This window comes from Rhododendron vialii, chromosome 7a (genome assembly GCF_030253575.1).
Source record: "Rhododendron vialii isolate Sample 1 chromosome 7a, ASM3025357v1".
In the NCBI taxonomy this organism is placed as follows: Eukaryota; Viridiplantae; Streptophyta; class Magnoliopsida; order Ericales; family Ericaceae; genus Rhododendron; species Rhododendron vialii.
This window is the reverse complement of record NC_080563.1, coordinates 5,568,564-5,587,016: the sequence shown is the minus strand read 5'-3', so window position 1 is coordinate 5,587,016 and position 18,453 is coordinate 5,568,564. Positions and strand designations below refer to the sequence as shown.

Here is an 18,453-nt window from a genome sequence, read left to right as displayed (position 1 = left end):
AGTGTTGCAATCTCTGGAAGAAGTGCTCAATGCTCAGTGTATTTCTGTCCTGTCACTCCACAAACTTAGCCAGGAAAACGGATACTAATTGACATTGAAAAGCCACTGATTATATATGATCGTACTGACAATCGATAATACATAGAAAGCAAAAACAACTCCAATAACATAAGCCCAAATTAACAAGATTTGGTACGTAAATTTCAATATTTCCACTTATTATTAGCACCATAGGAAATCGCATCATACAAGGGAAAGGCTCTCTCTATAGCTCTTATATAGCACACTCTTTATTGATAAGCTTTTCCACAGGCACTGACTAGTAATTTTACTTCCCAACATCACCTGCACCATAGAAAAGATTAAACAGCTTAAGTGTGAAGAATGACTAATCAGTAACTACTCTTTAAAACTACCAATGATGGAACACCCCGTATGAAAAAATGAAAAGCGTAGTCCCTTAGTCTCCATCTATTCTCACTATTTTGGGCATCTAACGATACAATCAGTTTTACGAGATGCCCAAAATAGCAAAAATGGGCAAACAACTGTGGGAAAGGGGGAGTAATTTGCTACCTTTGGCATCCCAAAAAGAGGTTAGAATAACCATGGAGCCAGTAACTACTGAATGGGTTGATATGCATTGTTCAGCCCATTTGCTAATAGCTTAAACTTTTGGGACAATTGGTAACTTTACATGGTATCAGAACTCGAGTTGCTAGAGATCTTGGGTTCAAGTCTCTCTGCATTGTGTTTCTCCTCTTTGCATTCTTTCTCAATATATATGAATGTTTTCATCTCCACATGCAAGACAGGTAGCGAGGAAGAATGTTGAATAGCTTGATACACGTTGAGCCCATTTCTTAACAGTTTAAGCTTTTGGAACAATTGGGAAAATAACAGTAACAACCATGGGAACTCACATAAAAGCGCTAGCCAATGAGAGATCTGTTTAGTTTACATCCCTCCAAAGATCAGGTCCTCAAAGAGAGAGAGAGAGAGAGAGAGATACATGATTCAAGCTTAGCAGAGCACTTGTCACGGAGCAGCATTGCCATATTCCAATCAACACCAGTGACAGGAGGGCCGTTGACAAGGACACACAAGCAAGGCTGGCCTAGAGTTTTGATGGCGTTGCAGCAACCCGGACTCGGAGGAATGGGGCTAAACGGCACAACTGCTGCCCTGTAGGGTATTAGCTGAATCAGTGATGAGAAGAAAGTGCTAGCACAAGTCTGGCTCTTGCCTTGCTCCACCAAACCTTCCAACACCACCATAATCACCAACACTGTCAGTGCCTTTGAGCGAAAAAGCGTCATGTTTGAGTGAAATCCTCAGTGTCCTACTCTGGTGAAGGCTTTTTTGCTTCAAGACATTGAACTTATCACAGTATGCATATATAGGAGGTACAAGAAATTGAACTTATCAAATTTGGGCTTTTTTGGCCCTTAGGTGTTTTTGTGCTTCATTGTTTAATCTGGGCTTATTTGGCTCTTTGGTGTTGGGACTTGGTCCCTTGTGGCTGTTTTCGAACTCTTGGTTGGACCCTTTCCCCTTTCCCCAATCATAATATTTCGCCGTTAAAAAAAAAAAAAGGAGGTGAATGCCATGCCCATCACCATGTGTGCTTCTGTCGTAACCCTACATTACGGTTAAGTCATGTTTTTTTCATGGTAGCTCTGCCATTGAGGTGATTAGGGTTGCAGTGTCAAATTTTGTGAATGTATCTCCTGTATCAAAAATAATGGCGATGCAATGCGGAACATTTAGGCTCACAAGAGTTAGTTTTTAGTGGACAAAAATCTGCCTAAGAAATTCTAGAGCTACACACAAGCACTTTAGTTCACTGGCCCATTCTACTCAGAACTGACAACTGGAATTCTTTTCATTTAAATGACTGGAAGATGCCGACCATTTTAACCATAACAGACTAGTAAAATGGTTAAAAGCTAACGCCATAAATCATGATACTTTGAACTGCGAAACCCATTCAGGTTTCTTAATGTCTTGACAGTCTAAATTACGTGACTTGGGAACAAAGAATGTGCCATTGCTACTGCGTGAAAGCTGCAGCATGTGCCTGGGTAACAACTAGGCCTAGGTTGAATTGTTCCATATTTGATTTGTCCCTCTTTCTACTCAGCTTCTAACAGAAACCAGGACATCAACATAAACCAGTGCTCAATGTGATATAACCTGCTTTCATGTCTGAATGTGAAGCCATTCTATTCCGTTTGACCAAAAAGAAAAATTCCATTTTTTGCACATTTCTTAGCCAAATATTTGGACCACGGAATCTACTTCTGCCATGAATTGTTGGAGAATTGAGGTCCTCGTTATAATCCTGCAACAACAGCGCCCTTGGCCTGGCCATTACATCACAGACCACTTCCATTGGAGCGAGTAGATCGGGTCACCGATGGTTAAAGGACAGAACTGCAATATGGGAAGTACAGAGAAATTCATCTTAAAACACATACCGGAGTAGATAAATGCCTAAAGCTTGGACATTCGGCTTTCATTCTCCCAGTAGGGTTCATACAGTAAGAACACACTACTTCATAATCACAGGGACAACCATGACCCAACTTATGCTTCAAATCTAATACCACTCAATATACACAAGGAGAAACAAATCCCAAATTGGCCGGCATGACAAAACAGCACATGAGTTGGTTATCTTCAACCATATGATAATACACTTGTCATCACTGAAGGATTCAGAAAATCGACATTTGAGGGGCACACATTCACGATAAGCTTAAAATTATTTTTCCACACAATATCACTTTCAATCCGAGGTTTATAAGTCTTGGAGCGAGTTTTCTTACTAAACTGAAAGCACTATTTTTCACATACAAATAACACATTAATTAGAAGAATCAAAAGCATACAATCAAATTAATAATCTGAAGTCCAAGATTTCAAGAACGCAATATTATCAATAGATCATGCATAAAATTAACAGTAAAAAAGACTAACCATAATTTAATCAAGTGCGTCAGATAGCTAGTACAATATTTCTCAGAGAGAAAGTTAAGCAAGTTGATTAAGAGGTTACTTAATTTTGCATTCTTTTTTAAACTTAAAAGAGTGAGTGATTTGATCATTTTGAATATCAAGGGGGCCCTAGTGCAATTCCCGAGGGGGATAAATGATATCTAATGCGTAGTTGTAGGGAAATCAAGGGGGGCACGCAACCCCCGGGACTTAAGGTGACGCCGTCCCTTCTTGTCATCACTGATGATACATATTAGAGCACGGCATGCGAGTAACCTCCTTCCCCACTGAAATAGTCTTTCCCATGCTCTAGCTCCAATCCCTTAAAGTAGGTACTTTACTATTGGATGTTAGAGTGGTGACGGCTCCTTTCAAACTTAAACACTACAATCTCCTAACGTCTGCCAATAACAATGAAGAAAATAATGTGCAGTTCTATAGATCTTGATAAAAATTCCAAGCAGAATTTTTGTGACTTAAAGCGCCCTTTTTCATGGCTATTCTGTCCAGCAAGCAAATCACACACAAAAAATCAAAAAAAGAAAAAAGAAAAGAAAAGAAACAAAAACAAAAGAAAGAAGAAAGGCACAGGACTCAAAGAATTAATTGCTTCTCACTTCTCCAATAGGCTCACCCATAGCTCAAGGGTGGAGTATTTTTCACCCTTGAAATTTGCAAATCTGAATACCTTATTTTTCACGGTCTCCTCGCTTTTAGCTATAAATTTCTATCTATTAATAAGATTATGAACATCCTCTCAATAGAAGTTAAGATACGGAAGAAGCTATGGTACAGCTAAAAATTCGACGAGACCCATAATAAACAAACGTTGATTTGGGTGCAACTCTCAAACATTAAACTTAAGGTAGAAAACTAGGCATCTATTATCATAATCGGGTATGACGCTAGGGAAGACAAATTCTATCATTCTGCTAGCAATGCCATGTTTGCCATCAAGTATGCACATAAGCATTCCTAGCGTATGATCTAGTACATACATTAATCCAAGACTGTCAACCGAACAAAAAACAAAAAAAACGTTTAGATTGAAAGATATAAATAGTTTTTTTCTATTCCGTTTCATAAAAAAATAAATTTTTGAAGTGCTTGGAATGGTAACATCACTCCGCTTGGTTTACCATTTTGAGAGTAATTTTTACCTTCGACACAATTTTCAATAAATTTCTCTCTCTATCTCTCTCCGTTCATTACCACTCAACTCTCAAAAATAACTTTCTAAAACTTCAACCAAACAAAGTGATAAACTCTTATTTAGAACTCTTATTTAGAAATGGAGGGAATAATTGTTAGAATACTGTTGACGATATTTTATTGAGAAAATTAAGGAGACCAAATCCAACTGGGCCTCGGGATTAGAATATGCCTCCGCCTCGTGATATTTTTTGAGAAAATTAAGGAAACCGAGTCCTATCTCAACTCAACAATCCCCGCGTTTGGGGTACACATAAACTACTATGTGGGTCAGCCAGACAGCCACAAATCACTATAGCATCTTCAATTCATTCAAAATAGAGGATGGATGTAACACATTGAGAAAAGATTTTGTAGTTTATTCCATTTTTTCTTCACTTTTTGTACTTTTTGAGAGAATCTTTGAGGGACCCATCATCTTTTTTAGAGTTTTAGAAGAATTTTGTACTCCAAATTTACTTTTGATCCTCCATTTTTAGAAGACCTAATTTACTTTTAGAGGACCAAACTCTAAAAAGGATGGTGGGTCCTTCAAAAATTCTTTTAAAAATTACAAAAAATGAAAAAAAAAGAATAAATTATAAAATCTCCCTTCAATATGTCACATCCATCCTCTATTTTGAAGAAATAGAGGTGGATTGGAGATGCTCTAATCGATCTGAACGAGAAACAACCCACATTCTCGATCAAAAATTCACGGAAACTCAGCAGCTCTGGTGACGGTCGGCGGCTCAGGCGACGATAAGAGCAGGTACCTCTCTCTTCTCTCTTCTCTCTTCTCTCTCTTCTCTCTCTCTCTCTCTGCTTTCTACGCTCTGCCCAGGGTGGCCTTGGCAGGAGCCCTGGAATTTGACTTTCCCAACTAGATCCTTAACTAGGGATGACTCCATGCTCTTCAATATGAATATATTGTAACCTAATCCGAATGTGTTGGTATTTATTTCACGCCATGGATGTTGGCAATGTTGATGTTTAATTTGATTTAATAATTGTGTTACCGGTGATGAGCAAAGGCCGGTCGAACGGTTGGGCCCGGGACCAACTTTTTTTTGCCGATGATAGGATAGGCCCTTTACATGTAGATAAATTGGGTGTACAGAATCTTGGATTTAAAACCATGAAGTTAATATTTGAATTGGCCAGTGGTTTTGTGGGTAGTAATTCGAACCAGTGTGGCTCATCGGGTATCGATGTTACATGGACTGGAGTACGGGTATTTTGTGCGGGTATGTATCTAATTATTTGCTTCAATATCCCACTTCCATCTCAAGGACTTGAAGATATATAGACCAAAATATTCAAATTTCTTAGAAGTATATTCCTTTTATTTTCTTGGATAAATCGTTTTACATAGTGTAGGACTGTAGGTATTTCGTGCATAATATAGAAGCTCCACGCATAGTATATATGGTAAGTTTTGAATAACAAATTACGCTTGCTAGGTGTATGTCCAACTATAAATGTGTCGGACTCGGATCTCACACCCTTGTTCGGGTGTCGAGTGCTGACTATGGGTATTTTTTGTTACCTTAACAGAATGCCATGTTTTCATCTTAATGTTGCATTCAGAATGAACAGTGATGGGATTGTAACTTAAAGTGTAACTAGTCCCATCATAAAGTCCATTGAATTCATGTGACATGTTTCTCTCTCTCCTCTTGCCTCTCGATAAAAGTTGGAACCCCTCGACAATGTTAGGAGAGCATATTTATAGTTTTTGGCCCTAAAAATTACACAAAACACTGAAAAAAGGATAAAGTCGGCCTCGATCGTCCGGACCAAGGATGGTTTGGTCCGGGCCAGAGTTGCTGGGAGCCATCTGGACCTTTTGGACTCGCTCGTCTGGACCAAGGATGGTCTGGTCCGGACTAGGATGCTGCAAGCTCATGGAGTAGTCCATTGTCGCTCGTTCGGACCAAGGATGGTCTGGTCCGGACTACGGATGCTGCAAGCTCATGGAGTAGTCGATCGTCCGGACCAAGGATGTTCGGGTCCGGACGAAAAGTACTGCAAGCTAGGAGATCACTCAGAAGATGCTGGTCCAGACCAGAGGTATGGTAGTCCGGACCAGAGAAGCTGCAACTTGGCTTTTCACTCTCTTTGCTCCTCGGCTTTTCCTCTTCACTCCCGAACACCTCTAGCAACCTCCACTTTGCTTCCAATGGCCTCCATGTCCTGCTAACACGAGCTTAACATACAAAACAACATCAAATAACCAAATATTTGGACCAAAAAAGCGTAAACTAGAGAGAATAAATGGGTGCTTTTCAGCACCTATCAGCAACCCAAAGCTTTTCACCATTTTTTCCAAGTGAAGTCACATACTTTTATGTTTCACTATGTCATACCTTTGATTTTTTGGTATTTTATTGAATTGTTCCTTGAGATGTGTGGAAAAAACGGTTGGCCTTTTTGCGTTCTATAGGTCAACAGGTACAATTGAATTTTTGTTTATGGTCCTTTTTTGATTTAGATGGATTTAGAAAGCAAAACTTTACCACAAAACGGGTTGCGGTTTTCTAAAGCTTACAGATGTGGACTTAATTCTTCTAAGTTAGTAGACATCATGTTTAGGAGAATTTGATGAAACTTTTGAAGCTTTTTCGGGAATGTTTAGCGTGATCGAATCCTAGATGCCATGTCTATGGAAATGTAGATGTATTGCCCAGACTCTTTATGTTCTTGGTATCAGACATTTTCGACACTTGCTTTGAAACGTAGAAACCAGATCTCGCCCATCTTCTTACCTATTCTTAACCCTGCTTCACAAGCTTAGTCTATCTACCCAGTAATGACACAAATGGCTAATGTCACCAGCCTATCTTCCTGTTCGTGGTACAGCACATAGCACTTAGAACAGTCCTTAAATATTTGTCTGTTTCCGTCTCAAAACCCTGTTTTTCCCATATATGAAACCTGGAAAAGAGTGGTAGTGTAATCGAACCAACCATTCAACTATAAAACCTAATAAGAGAGCCTTAAAGATCTCTCACCAAAGCTGCTCTTCCATCATGTTGGGCTCATGAGTCTTCCTCCACATTGTCATGCATTTTGCTTATCCATGAATACCAATGCAATGGTGTTGAGCTTCGAATTAAGTTAAATGATGCTGCATCGATCTCTTGCTTATTTTCGCCTTCTCTTTTGTTTTTTTCTTCCCAGGGGCAACACATGCACGCTGTCTTGAAGTGGAATCGGGGAGAATCTTAAGAAGCCAGAAGGATTTGGTTTTTAAAGTAGATATTTCTTATCGTTATGATAATGCCAGAAGACGGTGAGGGAAAAGGCAGTTGGTGTTCACTTCCAGTTCTCCTTTTATGGATGATAAAAGATAAACTAGATATTTTTGATAATGGGCAATTTGCTGCTGTTTGTCGCGATTGGTGGTCTGTATCAGTAAGCGATCCCAAAAGGCTTCAATCTGTTGGAGACGGTTTGCCATGGATCTGCCAACCAAGCTCTGACTTTGGTGGTAGTTCACTGGAGTTCATCAGCGTTACGAGGGAATGTAAATTTACCATCGACCTGCCAGAATTTCGTGAAGCTTCAGTTGTTTCCTCAAAATGTGGATGGATTCTTCTGAGTAGGATCAACTTCAACACCCCGCCAAACAGAAGGCAAAGGCAGTTGCCTGATTCTTTGTTTCTAGTAAACCTCTTTACGGGGGAAAAAGTAAAATTGCCTGATTTATTAGATATTCCAGCAGGAGGGTATCAAAGTTCATTTTCCATCCACGAGGGCTATCCGCACTGTGTTGTCCTCCTTAAGTTTGGTCGCTTTGGTGGTAATTATGAGTCCTCAACTTACTATTCAAACTGCCTATCCAGGCAATGAAGTGTGGACTGAGCATCCCTATTTGGGTCAGAGGACAGTATTCAACGGATGCACTAATTTGGTTACTATTGGGCGGCATGTTTACTGCTATAATGGAGGCGGACCATGCGGTCAATTCGGAAGGATGATTATCGACAACATGGATAGTGATTTGTGGAAAGATTTACCCGGATCAGAAGTGGGGCTAAGTTATATTGCAGAGCATGATGGGGAGATAGTTAAAATGGTCCGAGAGGTCCAAGAGGGCAATTACTTTTCCTATAAGTTATTCAAGTATAACGATGCCGATACTGCATGGGAGAGGTTGAACAACGATGCCGTGAGGGACACAAGTTGGTACTTGTGTGACCCACATAATTGCTTCTTCTCTGCCAAGGAACAAGGTATGAAAGTTTATGATCTTTGTCCTTGCCGAAACACGCCTGGTTATAAATGTTGTGATGCTGTTGATGTCCATGATTTATTAGCTGGAACTAGGCAAACGCTCCATCTTCCCTATCAGGTTCAAATGTTCGGAACTTGGGTAGATATTGGTTTGCCATATATACCCCTTGTTGGACACGCAATAACCCTATTTAGACAGCAATTAAAAGGGTAAGAGAATTGGTTTAGATGAGGGACATGATTAATAAATTGTGGTTTGTATTAGTTTGGATACCCATGTTGCTCCTTCTTATCTTGTTTGGCCTTAATTTATTATCCTTTTTTTTTTTTTTAAATTCTTGAAAAAAATGCATTTGTTGTTTTTGCGTTACTTTTTTTGAGGACTATTGGTTTGTTTGTGCTATTAATCTAAACTATCAAGTGACAAATTACAATCAGTTGTGTTGTCCTCCTTAAGTATATTGATTCAGCCCGTGGAACTGGGACAATTGGTGTTGTCCTCCTCAAGTATATTGATTCAGCCCGTAGAATTGGGACAGTTGGTCCAACGGTTGTTTCCATGTACTTAGATGCAGTTATGTTGTTAGTTCCGACTTCGATAGAGAGGATGTTGATACTCTTGTTGTTCAGTTGGGTAGGAATGGTTCAAGTCGCAGAGGGGGCAATCTATGAGCTGGATTCTCCTTTTTGTCATACTTTAAAAGCTACATTATTTTAACACCAAATGATACAAAATCCATGGGTAGAACTCACCCTTGAGAACTTACTTGCAAAGGACAGCTTGCTCATTAGCATATATACACAAGGCCAAATCCATATTGCCCATACTTGGCTGATGTGATACATTAGGATCTCTACAAATTTTCATTTTTTTTGGTCAAGCGGAAATTCTCAACAAGTTTTCATATACCAAATTCCTAAAACCAGGCAGTAAATCTGTTTCTGTAGCTGTACTATTCTGATCATTTGAAAGATGAATTCTTTTGATTTCAAGAAAATGGCGATATAATTCCCCATGGTCAACAATGGACACGAGCAAAACTATTAGTCGATTACCACCTTCCTTCTAGGACTCATTCAACATCATGAAGTTCCAAACTCAAAGTAAAATCAAATTATAAAGACTGGTTAAACTGTTGCAAGAGTCTACATGGGTTTATATAATAGCTACAACCTGCTCTACAAACATGTATTCCACGACCTTCCCTTTTTATCAACATGTTGTTTTAGTCATTCCCACCTCCAACAACCTTCCCTTATTTATAAATCACTCACCCCTTTAATCTGAAAGAGTGTAAGACACAGATGGGAAGCCAAGGGCCATCACCACTGGTTCCTCTTCTGATGGCGGGAGGCCTCGATCTTGTCATCTTTGGCGACACGGTGATGGCCATAGCTGAATTTGTAATTCCTCTGCTTCTAACAGGAGGGGAAGGAGAGGAGGAGGAAGAAGAAGAAGAAGAAGATGAAGGTGGTAACCCAATAACAATCTTTCACACGATCATTTTGCTGTTGCTAATACACCTTCTCGCTGTTTTCTCACAAAAACTGAACATTTTCTCTCTGATTACAACCGGCGAAGTGAGGGCTCTAGTTATGATGCTAAAGGGTTTGGATTGGGAGCTGTACTTCTTCTTGTGCTCTTCTTCATTCTGTATAATTATTTTGCCGTCTCTTCTGAGTAGCTAGCAGTTGCTACATGTGGTGCAACTTATTTTCATGGTGGTCATATGACTCGTATCGTATGGGTAAACATTGAGCTACTAAGCTTTATTTTCGATAAGAATTTGTATACGCAAGTTGTAGATTTGTACAAATGACTCGGGAATTCTCGGGGTCCGAGAGGCAGCGGTGGAGAGTGGGGGCGGAATCAGGGGACGCCCAAGTGAACGGAGACGGGATTGGGAGGAGTAATCCATCGAGGGTTTTGTCGGAGGAAAGGTACTGAGATTGTGTGTTGAGTCCGTAACAGAAGGAGGGGTGGAGGGAGATTTTCTTGGAGTTGGGTTCTTCTTGGAGAGAGGGCATTGAGGAGGAGGAGGAGGGGGAGCGTCTCTTCATGGAGCCACCGCACGCGGTGCAGTTGTCGGGACGGGTAGCGGTGGCGGCGGAGGAGTCGTCGAAGGTAGCGGTGGATTCGGGTTCTTGGAAGTGGATGTTTTCCGTTTCTCTGTTCGTGAATGCGAAGACGAAGTGTGAGCAAGGAGTTGCTGGGGATGTTGATGAGATGGGGGCTATGGCGGAATCGAAAGGTTCTTGGAAGTGTGTGTTTTCCATATCTGATTATGAATTTGAAAGTTTCTCTTTTCTTGAATGTGAAAGGGAAAGTATAAGCAAGAAGAAGTTGAGGGAAGGCGAGGTGAGGTGAGGGCTATGGCATTGGCGGGGTTTTTATTGCTGCAAGAATTCAACTGCCATAACGGTATCAATGTCACGTGGAAATGCTACTGTTCTTTGAGAATACTGGATAATAGTGGATAATGGATAGGGAAATGATTTTGTCACTTCCTTTTTTTGTTAACGCCACTCCCTTGTAAGAGAGTGGCGTTAACAAAAAAAAGAGTGGTAAAATCAGCAGCCTAATGGATTTGATCACTTTCGACTTGTTTATTTTATGAATTTTGATTACCGAATTTTAACAAGAGTTTAAACTAGGCATGGGTTATGGAGAAAAGTTAGATGTTTTGTAAAAAAAATTATTGCTATTGGATTGAGTTTTATTTTTTATTGAAATTCTAAACAAATCATTTTGAATAAAATGAGCGGTTCAGATCTTTTTTTAGGACCCAATATGGGTTCAAAATGCATATGTACGCGATGTATGTGCCTATGTGTATGTACTCATAGACTTTTCGCTTGTTTAATACTGTATATTTTTGTGGGGCGAACTTACTTGTAAGAATAGCGAGCATATCATTTCCGTAGCTAACATTGACTGTATTAGTAACGGGAACATTAATTGCATAAAATCCAGTGCAGTAATTTAGTCCGATGAAATCACAGGAGGATGATCGTGCACTATATTCATTGTCTCGTTGGTCTAGTACTATCCCTCGGAACAAATATCAATTTGTACAATTCAGAGTTCTTCCTACAACAAATGATCTCGAGTAACATGACCCTGTAGCTGTGAACGTCCACTTTTGCAGTAATATGCTTACTTCTGAACCATTCCGGGGCAACATATCCTTTGGTCCCTCTAATGGCCGTTTGAGTCTGAGTTTCATCTCCCATCAGAAGCTTTGCTAGTCTGAAGTTGGAAATCCTTGGCGTGAATGAGTCATCAAGCAGAATGTTTTGAGGCTTAATGTCACAGTGGATGATTTGTGTGCTGCACTCCTCGTGTAAGTACATGAGTCCAACAACTTCCCCTTCATCCACGCAAATAGCATTCAGCTTTTTGCGCTTTGGACAATCCTTTGCCCGATGAGGCCCATCGCAAATGAAACAACCCTTGCTGAAATTCCCTTTGCCTTGCCGTTTGTCCTCCGCAACCGATTCAGATTTCTGACCCTTGTCTTTCTGACTCTTATCCCATTTCTTTGAATCAGATTTTGACGTGCTGGATTCAAAAGAATTGGATTCGCCCGTCAGTTTGAAATCTGCCAACCCGTCAGCAGCAGCAACAGCTGATGGCAAGTCCCTGATTCCCAGCCTTTGTAGTTCCAACTGTGCCTAATTTTGTAAACCCGACATAAAATTGAAAACCTTGTCCTCCTCCGACATGTTCTTGATATCCAGCATCAAAGAACTGAATTCCTTCACATAATCTCGCACTGAACCCGTGTGCTTCAATTGTTTCAGTGACTCCCTTGCAAGCCACGAAGAATTGCAAGGCAGGAATTGATCCTTCAATTCCTTCTTCAGCGTATCCCACTGCTCGATCTTTAGATGCCCGCTGTCCTCACATCGAGTTCTCCACCAGAGTTTCGCATCGCCCATGAGAAACATCGTGGTGATTGTCACACGATCTGCCTCTAGAACACGAGCAGCAGAGAAGTACTGCTCCATATCCCACAGAAAGTTTTCCAACTCCTTGGCATTTCGGGCACCACCGAAAGCCTTCAGTTCAGGGACTTTTACACGAGTCTCGAATCCGTCTGAGCGACCAATGAAGGCCCTCTTCACAACCAACAATTCTGACTCCAAGTTAGAAACCCGCTCCTTAATGACATCTGAGAGTTTGTTCAAGTCCGCCAGCATCTCTGTAAACTTGGTTTCCGTCTGACCGACGTGTGTTTCGTGAGCCTTTTTCTGTGACTCGACCGAAGCCAACACGACGTCCAGGCATTCAACCAAGGTAACGCCCTCATCAGAATCATCATCACCAACGAGCTTTTCCAACTGTGTAACTCTGACCCGTACCGCCTCAAGTGCAGCATTTGCAGCCATAACTCCAACCCGAAGTTCTGCAACTTTTGCTCGCAACCTAAGATGCTCTGATACCAACTATCACGGGGCTATTTTTCACCTAGAAATCTGCCTGTGATGGCACCAAGTTTGCCAACAACTTGGTCTTAGCCAACTAGTGTTTACTCACACACCCGATATGTTTGAACGTCTAGAAACACACTCAAGAGTTACGGGAACCGTCCCAACCTTTATTAAGCACCAACTTACAAAGGAATACACTCAAGAACCTAGACAGAACAACCCTCTGCCTTAGGCTACGAAAATGCTTGCCTAAATAGGCTTACAATCATAAAAACGTGGCCACTAAGTACATGAGATCATGGGGCCAACCCATGATCTTGCAGTTGACACCCCCAACTGCCCTAGGGCTGCGCTGGCACTGCCAGAAACTGCCAACACACTGAAACATGAAACTGCCTGGAGATAACTGCCGATAACTGCCCGTTTCTGCCTTGGACACCTGTCCCATGCTGCCAGCAACACATGCATCCCGTTTCTGCCTTGGACACCTGTCCCATGCTTCCAGCAACATGTGCAGAATGCTGTTAACCGTCAATAACCGTTTTGCCCGAGCCAACTCAAGTCTGCCTCCGTTTTACCCGAGCCAACTCAAGGCTGCCTGGCCAATTTCGTGATCCAACCCCAGCTCCCAATACTTAGCCGTTTTTCTCGATTGCATTGTCCCACAAGCCTGCTTCCCGTTTAGCATCCCTGCCTCGATATCATCGGGCCATCATGTGCATCACGACTGCCACTTGCCTTAGGGACCAGTGCCGACACCAACCGACACCGTCGGGTCACCTTGTAAAGACATGCCTACCTCATGCCTTCGTTTCCACCGGTTGGCTAGGGTGCAAGGTGTCACCGCTAGCCAAGCTTAGCAAGCCTTGGAAATCAATGTGCTAACAGTAATCCAATAACAATCTTTCACACGATCATTTTGCTGTTGCTAATACACCTTCTCACTGTTTTCTCACAAAAACTGAACATTTTCTCTCTGATTGCAACCGGCGAAGTGAGGGCTTTGGTTATGATGCTGAAGGGTTTGGATTGGGAGCTGTACTTCTTCTTGTACTCTTTTTCATTCTGTATAATTATTTTGCCGACTCTTCTGAGTAGCTAGCAGTTGCTGCATGTGGTGCACTTATTTTCATGGTGATCGTATGACTCGTATCGTATGGGTAAACATTGAGCTACTAAGCTTTATTTTCGATAAGAATTTGTATATGTAAGTTGTAGATTTGTACAAATGACTCGGGAAATCTCGAATAAAGCTGAAGCTGCAACAAGTCGTCACCAAATCTACAGAGTAAATAAGTTTCTCTCTTTCTCTTTATCAGTTTGTTGGAAACTCAAAGTGTTACCTGGATTTAAGACTCTAGGGCTTGCAAACTAAAAACTTAGGGTGGGTTTCCTCTAAAAATTAAGTTGTCATAACAACTTTAGACAAGTAATTGCTTCCTTTAAATGGACTTTTAGTTGAGGTATATGAGAAGAATAACATGTCTCGAAATCTTTTTTGAGTTTTAGCCCGTTGAGACGATACAGAAGACCCAGCCTTAGTGCATTCGAAATTTCAAGAAACGTTGTTGCCAAAACAAAAAAGAAAGAGGACATGCAATTATATGAAAGCAAAGAGATTTTCACATTCTTGGTTGTTTTGACTCGAAAGAATATAGAAGCTGAGAGAACGAGAAAAGTACCCCCAAAAAATGATAATAAGCAAAAAATTGAAATAAGTGAGCATTAATTGTATATGAACATTTATGTGGGTGTTTTTTGGGTAGGTTTATTTGCCCACTAACCTACGGTGAATACCCAAAAACTATGTGTTCAATCGTCAGTAAAAGGTTACCAGAATCCACTCCTAACTGCACAAAGAAAAGAACAAGGCAGAAAGCTTATCAGTCAAGCTAGGTCCAATATTGATGTGTTCCGAGTGATAGTACTAGACCAACGAGACAATGAATACAGTACACGATCATCCTCCTGTGATTTCATCGGACTAAATTACTCCTGTGATTTCATCGGACTAAATTACTACACTGGATTTTATGCAATTAATGTTCCCGTCACTAATACAGTCAATGTTAGCTACGGAAATGATATGCTTGCTATTCTTACAAGTAAGTTTGCCCCACAAAAATATATAGTATTAAACAAGCGAAAAGTCTATGAGTATACACATAGGTACATACATCGTGTACATATGCATTTTGAACCCAAATTGGGTCCTAAAAAAAGATCTGAGCTGCTTATTTTATTCAAAATGGTTTGTTCAGGATTTCAGTAAAAAATAAAACTCAATCCAATAGCAATAATTTTTTTTACAAAACATCTAACTTTTCTCCATAACCCATGCCTAGTTTAAACTCTTGTTAAAATTCGGTAATCAAAATTCATAAAATAAACAAGTCGAAAGTGATCAAATCCATTAGGCTGCTGATTTTACCACTCCTCTTTTTGTTAACGCCACTCTCTTGCAAGGGAGTGGCGTTAACAAAAAAATGAAGTGACAAAATCATTTCCCTATCCATTATCCAGTATTCTCAAGGTAGAGTAGCATATTCCCACGTGACACCGATACCGTTATGGCAGTTGAATTCTTGCAGCAATAAAAACCCCGCCAACGCCAATAGCCCTCACCTCACCTCGCCTTCCCTCAACTTCTTCTTGCTTATACTTTCCCTTTCACATTCAAGAAAAGAGAAACTTTCAAATTCATAATCAGATATGGAAAACACACACTCCCAAGAACCCTTTGACTCTGCCATAGCCCCCATCTCATCAACATCCCCAGCAACTCCTTGCTCACACTTCGTCTTCGCATTCACGAACAGAGAAACGGAAAACATCCACTTCCAAGAACCCGAATCCACCGCTACCTTCGACGACTCCTTTGCCGCCACCGCTACCCGCCCCGACAACTGCACCGCGTGCGGCGGCTCCATGAAGAGACGCTCCCCCACCTCCTCCTCCTCAACGCCCTCTCTCCAAGAAGAACCCAACTCCAAGAAAATCTCCCTCCGCCCCTCCTCCTGTTACGGACTCAACACACAATCTCAGTACCTTTCCTCCAACAAAACCCTCGATGGATTACTTCTCCCAATCACGTCTCCGTTCACTTGGGCGTCCCCTGATTCCGCCCTCACTCTTCGCCGCTGCCTCTTGGACCCCGAGAATTCCCTTGGAATCAACATCAAGGCTCTCTTGCTAAACCACCCTCTGTCGCCTGAAGATGCCAAGATTGTTGCTCCTTCTGCATTGACGCCCTCACCGGCCAAGGCCGGATCCTCTGCCGCGGTGACTCTGCTGGTTGGCCCTGCTATTCTAAGCCTGTTGTTCTCGCAGGCCTATCAGGCGACAATGATGCAGCCCGAATTAAAGGTCGGTTCTTTGGACTTTGAGTTTGATGTGAGATCAATTATTCCCCGCAACCCTCCCCCGCTCTCTAACAATTTTATAAATTTGTTGTTGTTTCAAGAATGGCTCTCCTAAGGTCTTATTTTCTTGGCAGTATTTGCTTTCCCTTCTATCGAATAGTGCTAAGACTAGTAGTAGTACTCAATTTGTTTTCATACATTTCTTGAGTTAAACGCCAAAAGGGGGAGAAAAAAAAAAACCAATTCAGAAACTCAGGTGTATACACCAATTGAGTTTGAGTAGGACCCAAGTTGTATCAAGATTGCAACTAGCCTCTACATGTGTTGGGCATATAGACTTGGTTGTTAAAGATCAATGCATTTATCAATATATGGCCATATCATCGATACCGTTATTATGTTTCCCGATGCCGTGATTTAATACCCTAAAGAGACATACATATTTGCAACTTGTGGAATGGGGATGTTGTAGGCCTATTTGTTGAGATTATTTGGTCCAAGTATTGGGTATTCTGTTCTTCATCGTCTCCTTTAATTTGAGTAATTTTCTTGGCACAGGATCACGAGCCCGATACTGAAAGTGAAGTAGCTGCGAGTGTGGAGACTACTGGGAACGTGTTGATCATACCCATCAAGTGTCCCTGTACCAAAACCCTCGATGGATTCACCAAAATATCCCTCCCAATCATGTCTCCCTTCACTTGGGCATACCCTGATTCCCAAGAGTGCGCCCCCACTCCCCGCCGCGGGTCTCTGACCCCATGAGTTCCCCTGGAATCAACAAGGAATGTGGAGTCGTACCGGGTATTCTTCTCCCTTCTTTCTCCGGCCCAAGTCTCGTAACATACCTTCAGAATTGAACAAGTCCTCTTCATTTACGACACCACACTGGACTGCCATTGATTTGAAAAAATTTGTTCAGGGGAGCTCGAGTGAGGTGTATCTTGTGGTGAAGGATAGCAGGAGCAGCATCCTAGAAATGTATAACATCAGGACTCGTTCAACAGTCATTATTCATGAGTATGACGGCACACCTTTCAGTGGTTATATTCTGCTTGCGAGTAATTTAGAAGGATGGATCCTACTCTCGAGAAATACTCATGCATACTTTCTCAATTTGGTATCGAGAGATCACAGTGATCTCCCGATGTTGAATAGAAATATTGGGCCATCTGCCCAAGGTGGTTTTCGTGGTTCACCGAATGGAGAATCAATGCTGACGGTTGTGTTAGAGCTCGAGTTTCACCGGGCGCTGATTGTGGCTCACAGACCCGCCACCGGCTGGCTTTATTTTAACGTGCCAGCCGAGGTTCAGATGCTTTGCATTGAGAGCTTCAAGGTTACTGTGAATCGTATTTTCTGGGTTGCAAGCGGTCTCCTCTTCTGCTGCTCGCACGAGCAGTTTCTGTGGAGGAAACCCATTGCCATGGGAGGGTACCACAAGTCAGTCCTTGATTACAGAGGCGATGTTTACCTCTTGGTTGTAAACCAAGAGCTGACGGAGGGGCAAATTTTTTATGTTAATGCTGATAATGGAGACTTAATCACAGAGGAGGATTTTACCGGATTAATATTCACGACCCGGGGAGCCGGAGGGGTAGTTTCCCCCTCCGGCAGCTTCCGCGTCCTTGGGGCTGGGGGGTTGTGGGCCATGGTCGAGGGTTTTGAGGTGTCTGTGGGCGGGGAGGGCAGAGTGATTAAGTCTTGCAACAGCCCTGCTGCAGAGGATGACGGCAGATGTGGATGCCACTTCGGGTGGGTGGCGTTCGGACCCCGAAGTGAATGATGAATGATATCACATGTACTACTTCTTTACATCTTGTTTTTCCTTCTTACGGTTGCTTGCATAATTCGTTCTTTCTAGGCAAATGTAATTTTGTTCCTGACATGCCTAGCATTTGAAAGTACTGGTTGATGATGTTTTACAGCTTACAAGAATGACATTCAAATTTTCTACTCTACAAAAGCCTTATCATGCTTAATTCAGGACATGAGGCACGTTCCTGTTCCGTTCTTCTTTGATCCTCATAACCCGCTTTCTGGGTAACATAGCTATGGACCAAAAAAAACATAGCTATGGACCATTGTATTCTCACATAAATGGTAGATTCAAAAATTGAGCTCAAGGGATAAGGAGATGGGGGCACCAAAACTTTGACGACTCCTTCGAGCATTTGTAGAACTGTCTTCATGGTGGGCCGTAAAGCCGGATACTCTTGGATGCACC

General features: G+C 41.7%; 3 protein-coding genes across 3 annotated transcripts; 1 reads left to right on the top strand and 2 right to left on the bottom strand.

The window, feature by feature from the left end:
* Positions 1–328: 328 nt before the first annotated feature.
* LOC131332567 (protein LIM1-like) lies at positions 329–1,319 on the bottom strand. The gene is made up of 2 exons (XM_058366872.1): positions 1,013–1,319; positions 329–345 (listed from the first exon to the last, which is right to left on the bottom strand). Exons 1-2 carry the CDS (start codon positions 1,317–1,319, stop codon positions 329–331), a joined length of 324 nt encoding a protein of 107 aa, XP_058222855.1.
* Positions 1,320–8,288: 6,969 nt separating this feature from the next.
* Positions 8,289–18,192, top strand: LOC131334219 (uncharacterized). Its single transcript, XM_058369143.1, has 2 exons — positions 8,289–8,429; positions 16,785–18,192. Exon 2 carries the CDS (start codon positions 17,014–17,016, stop codon positions 18,010–18,012), a length of 999 nt encoding a protein of 332 aa, XP_058225126.1. The 5' UTR covers positions 8,289–8,429; positions 16,785–17,013; the 3' UTR covers positions 18,013–18,192.
* LOC131334220 (uncharacterized) lies at positions 11,504–14,610 on the bottom strand. Its single transcript, XM_058369144.1, has 2 exons — positions 13,353–14,610; positions 11,504–13,303 (listed from the first exon to the last, which is right to left on the bottom strand). The coding sequence occupies exon 2, from the start codon at positions 12,820–12,822 to the stop codon at positions 12,106–12,108; it is 717 nt and encodes a 238-aa protein (XP_058225127.1). The 5' UTR covers positions 12,823–13,303; positions 13,353–14,610; the 3' UTR covers positions 11,504–12,105.
* Positions 18,193–18,453: the final 261 nt, after the last annotated feature.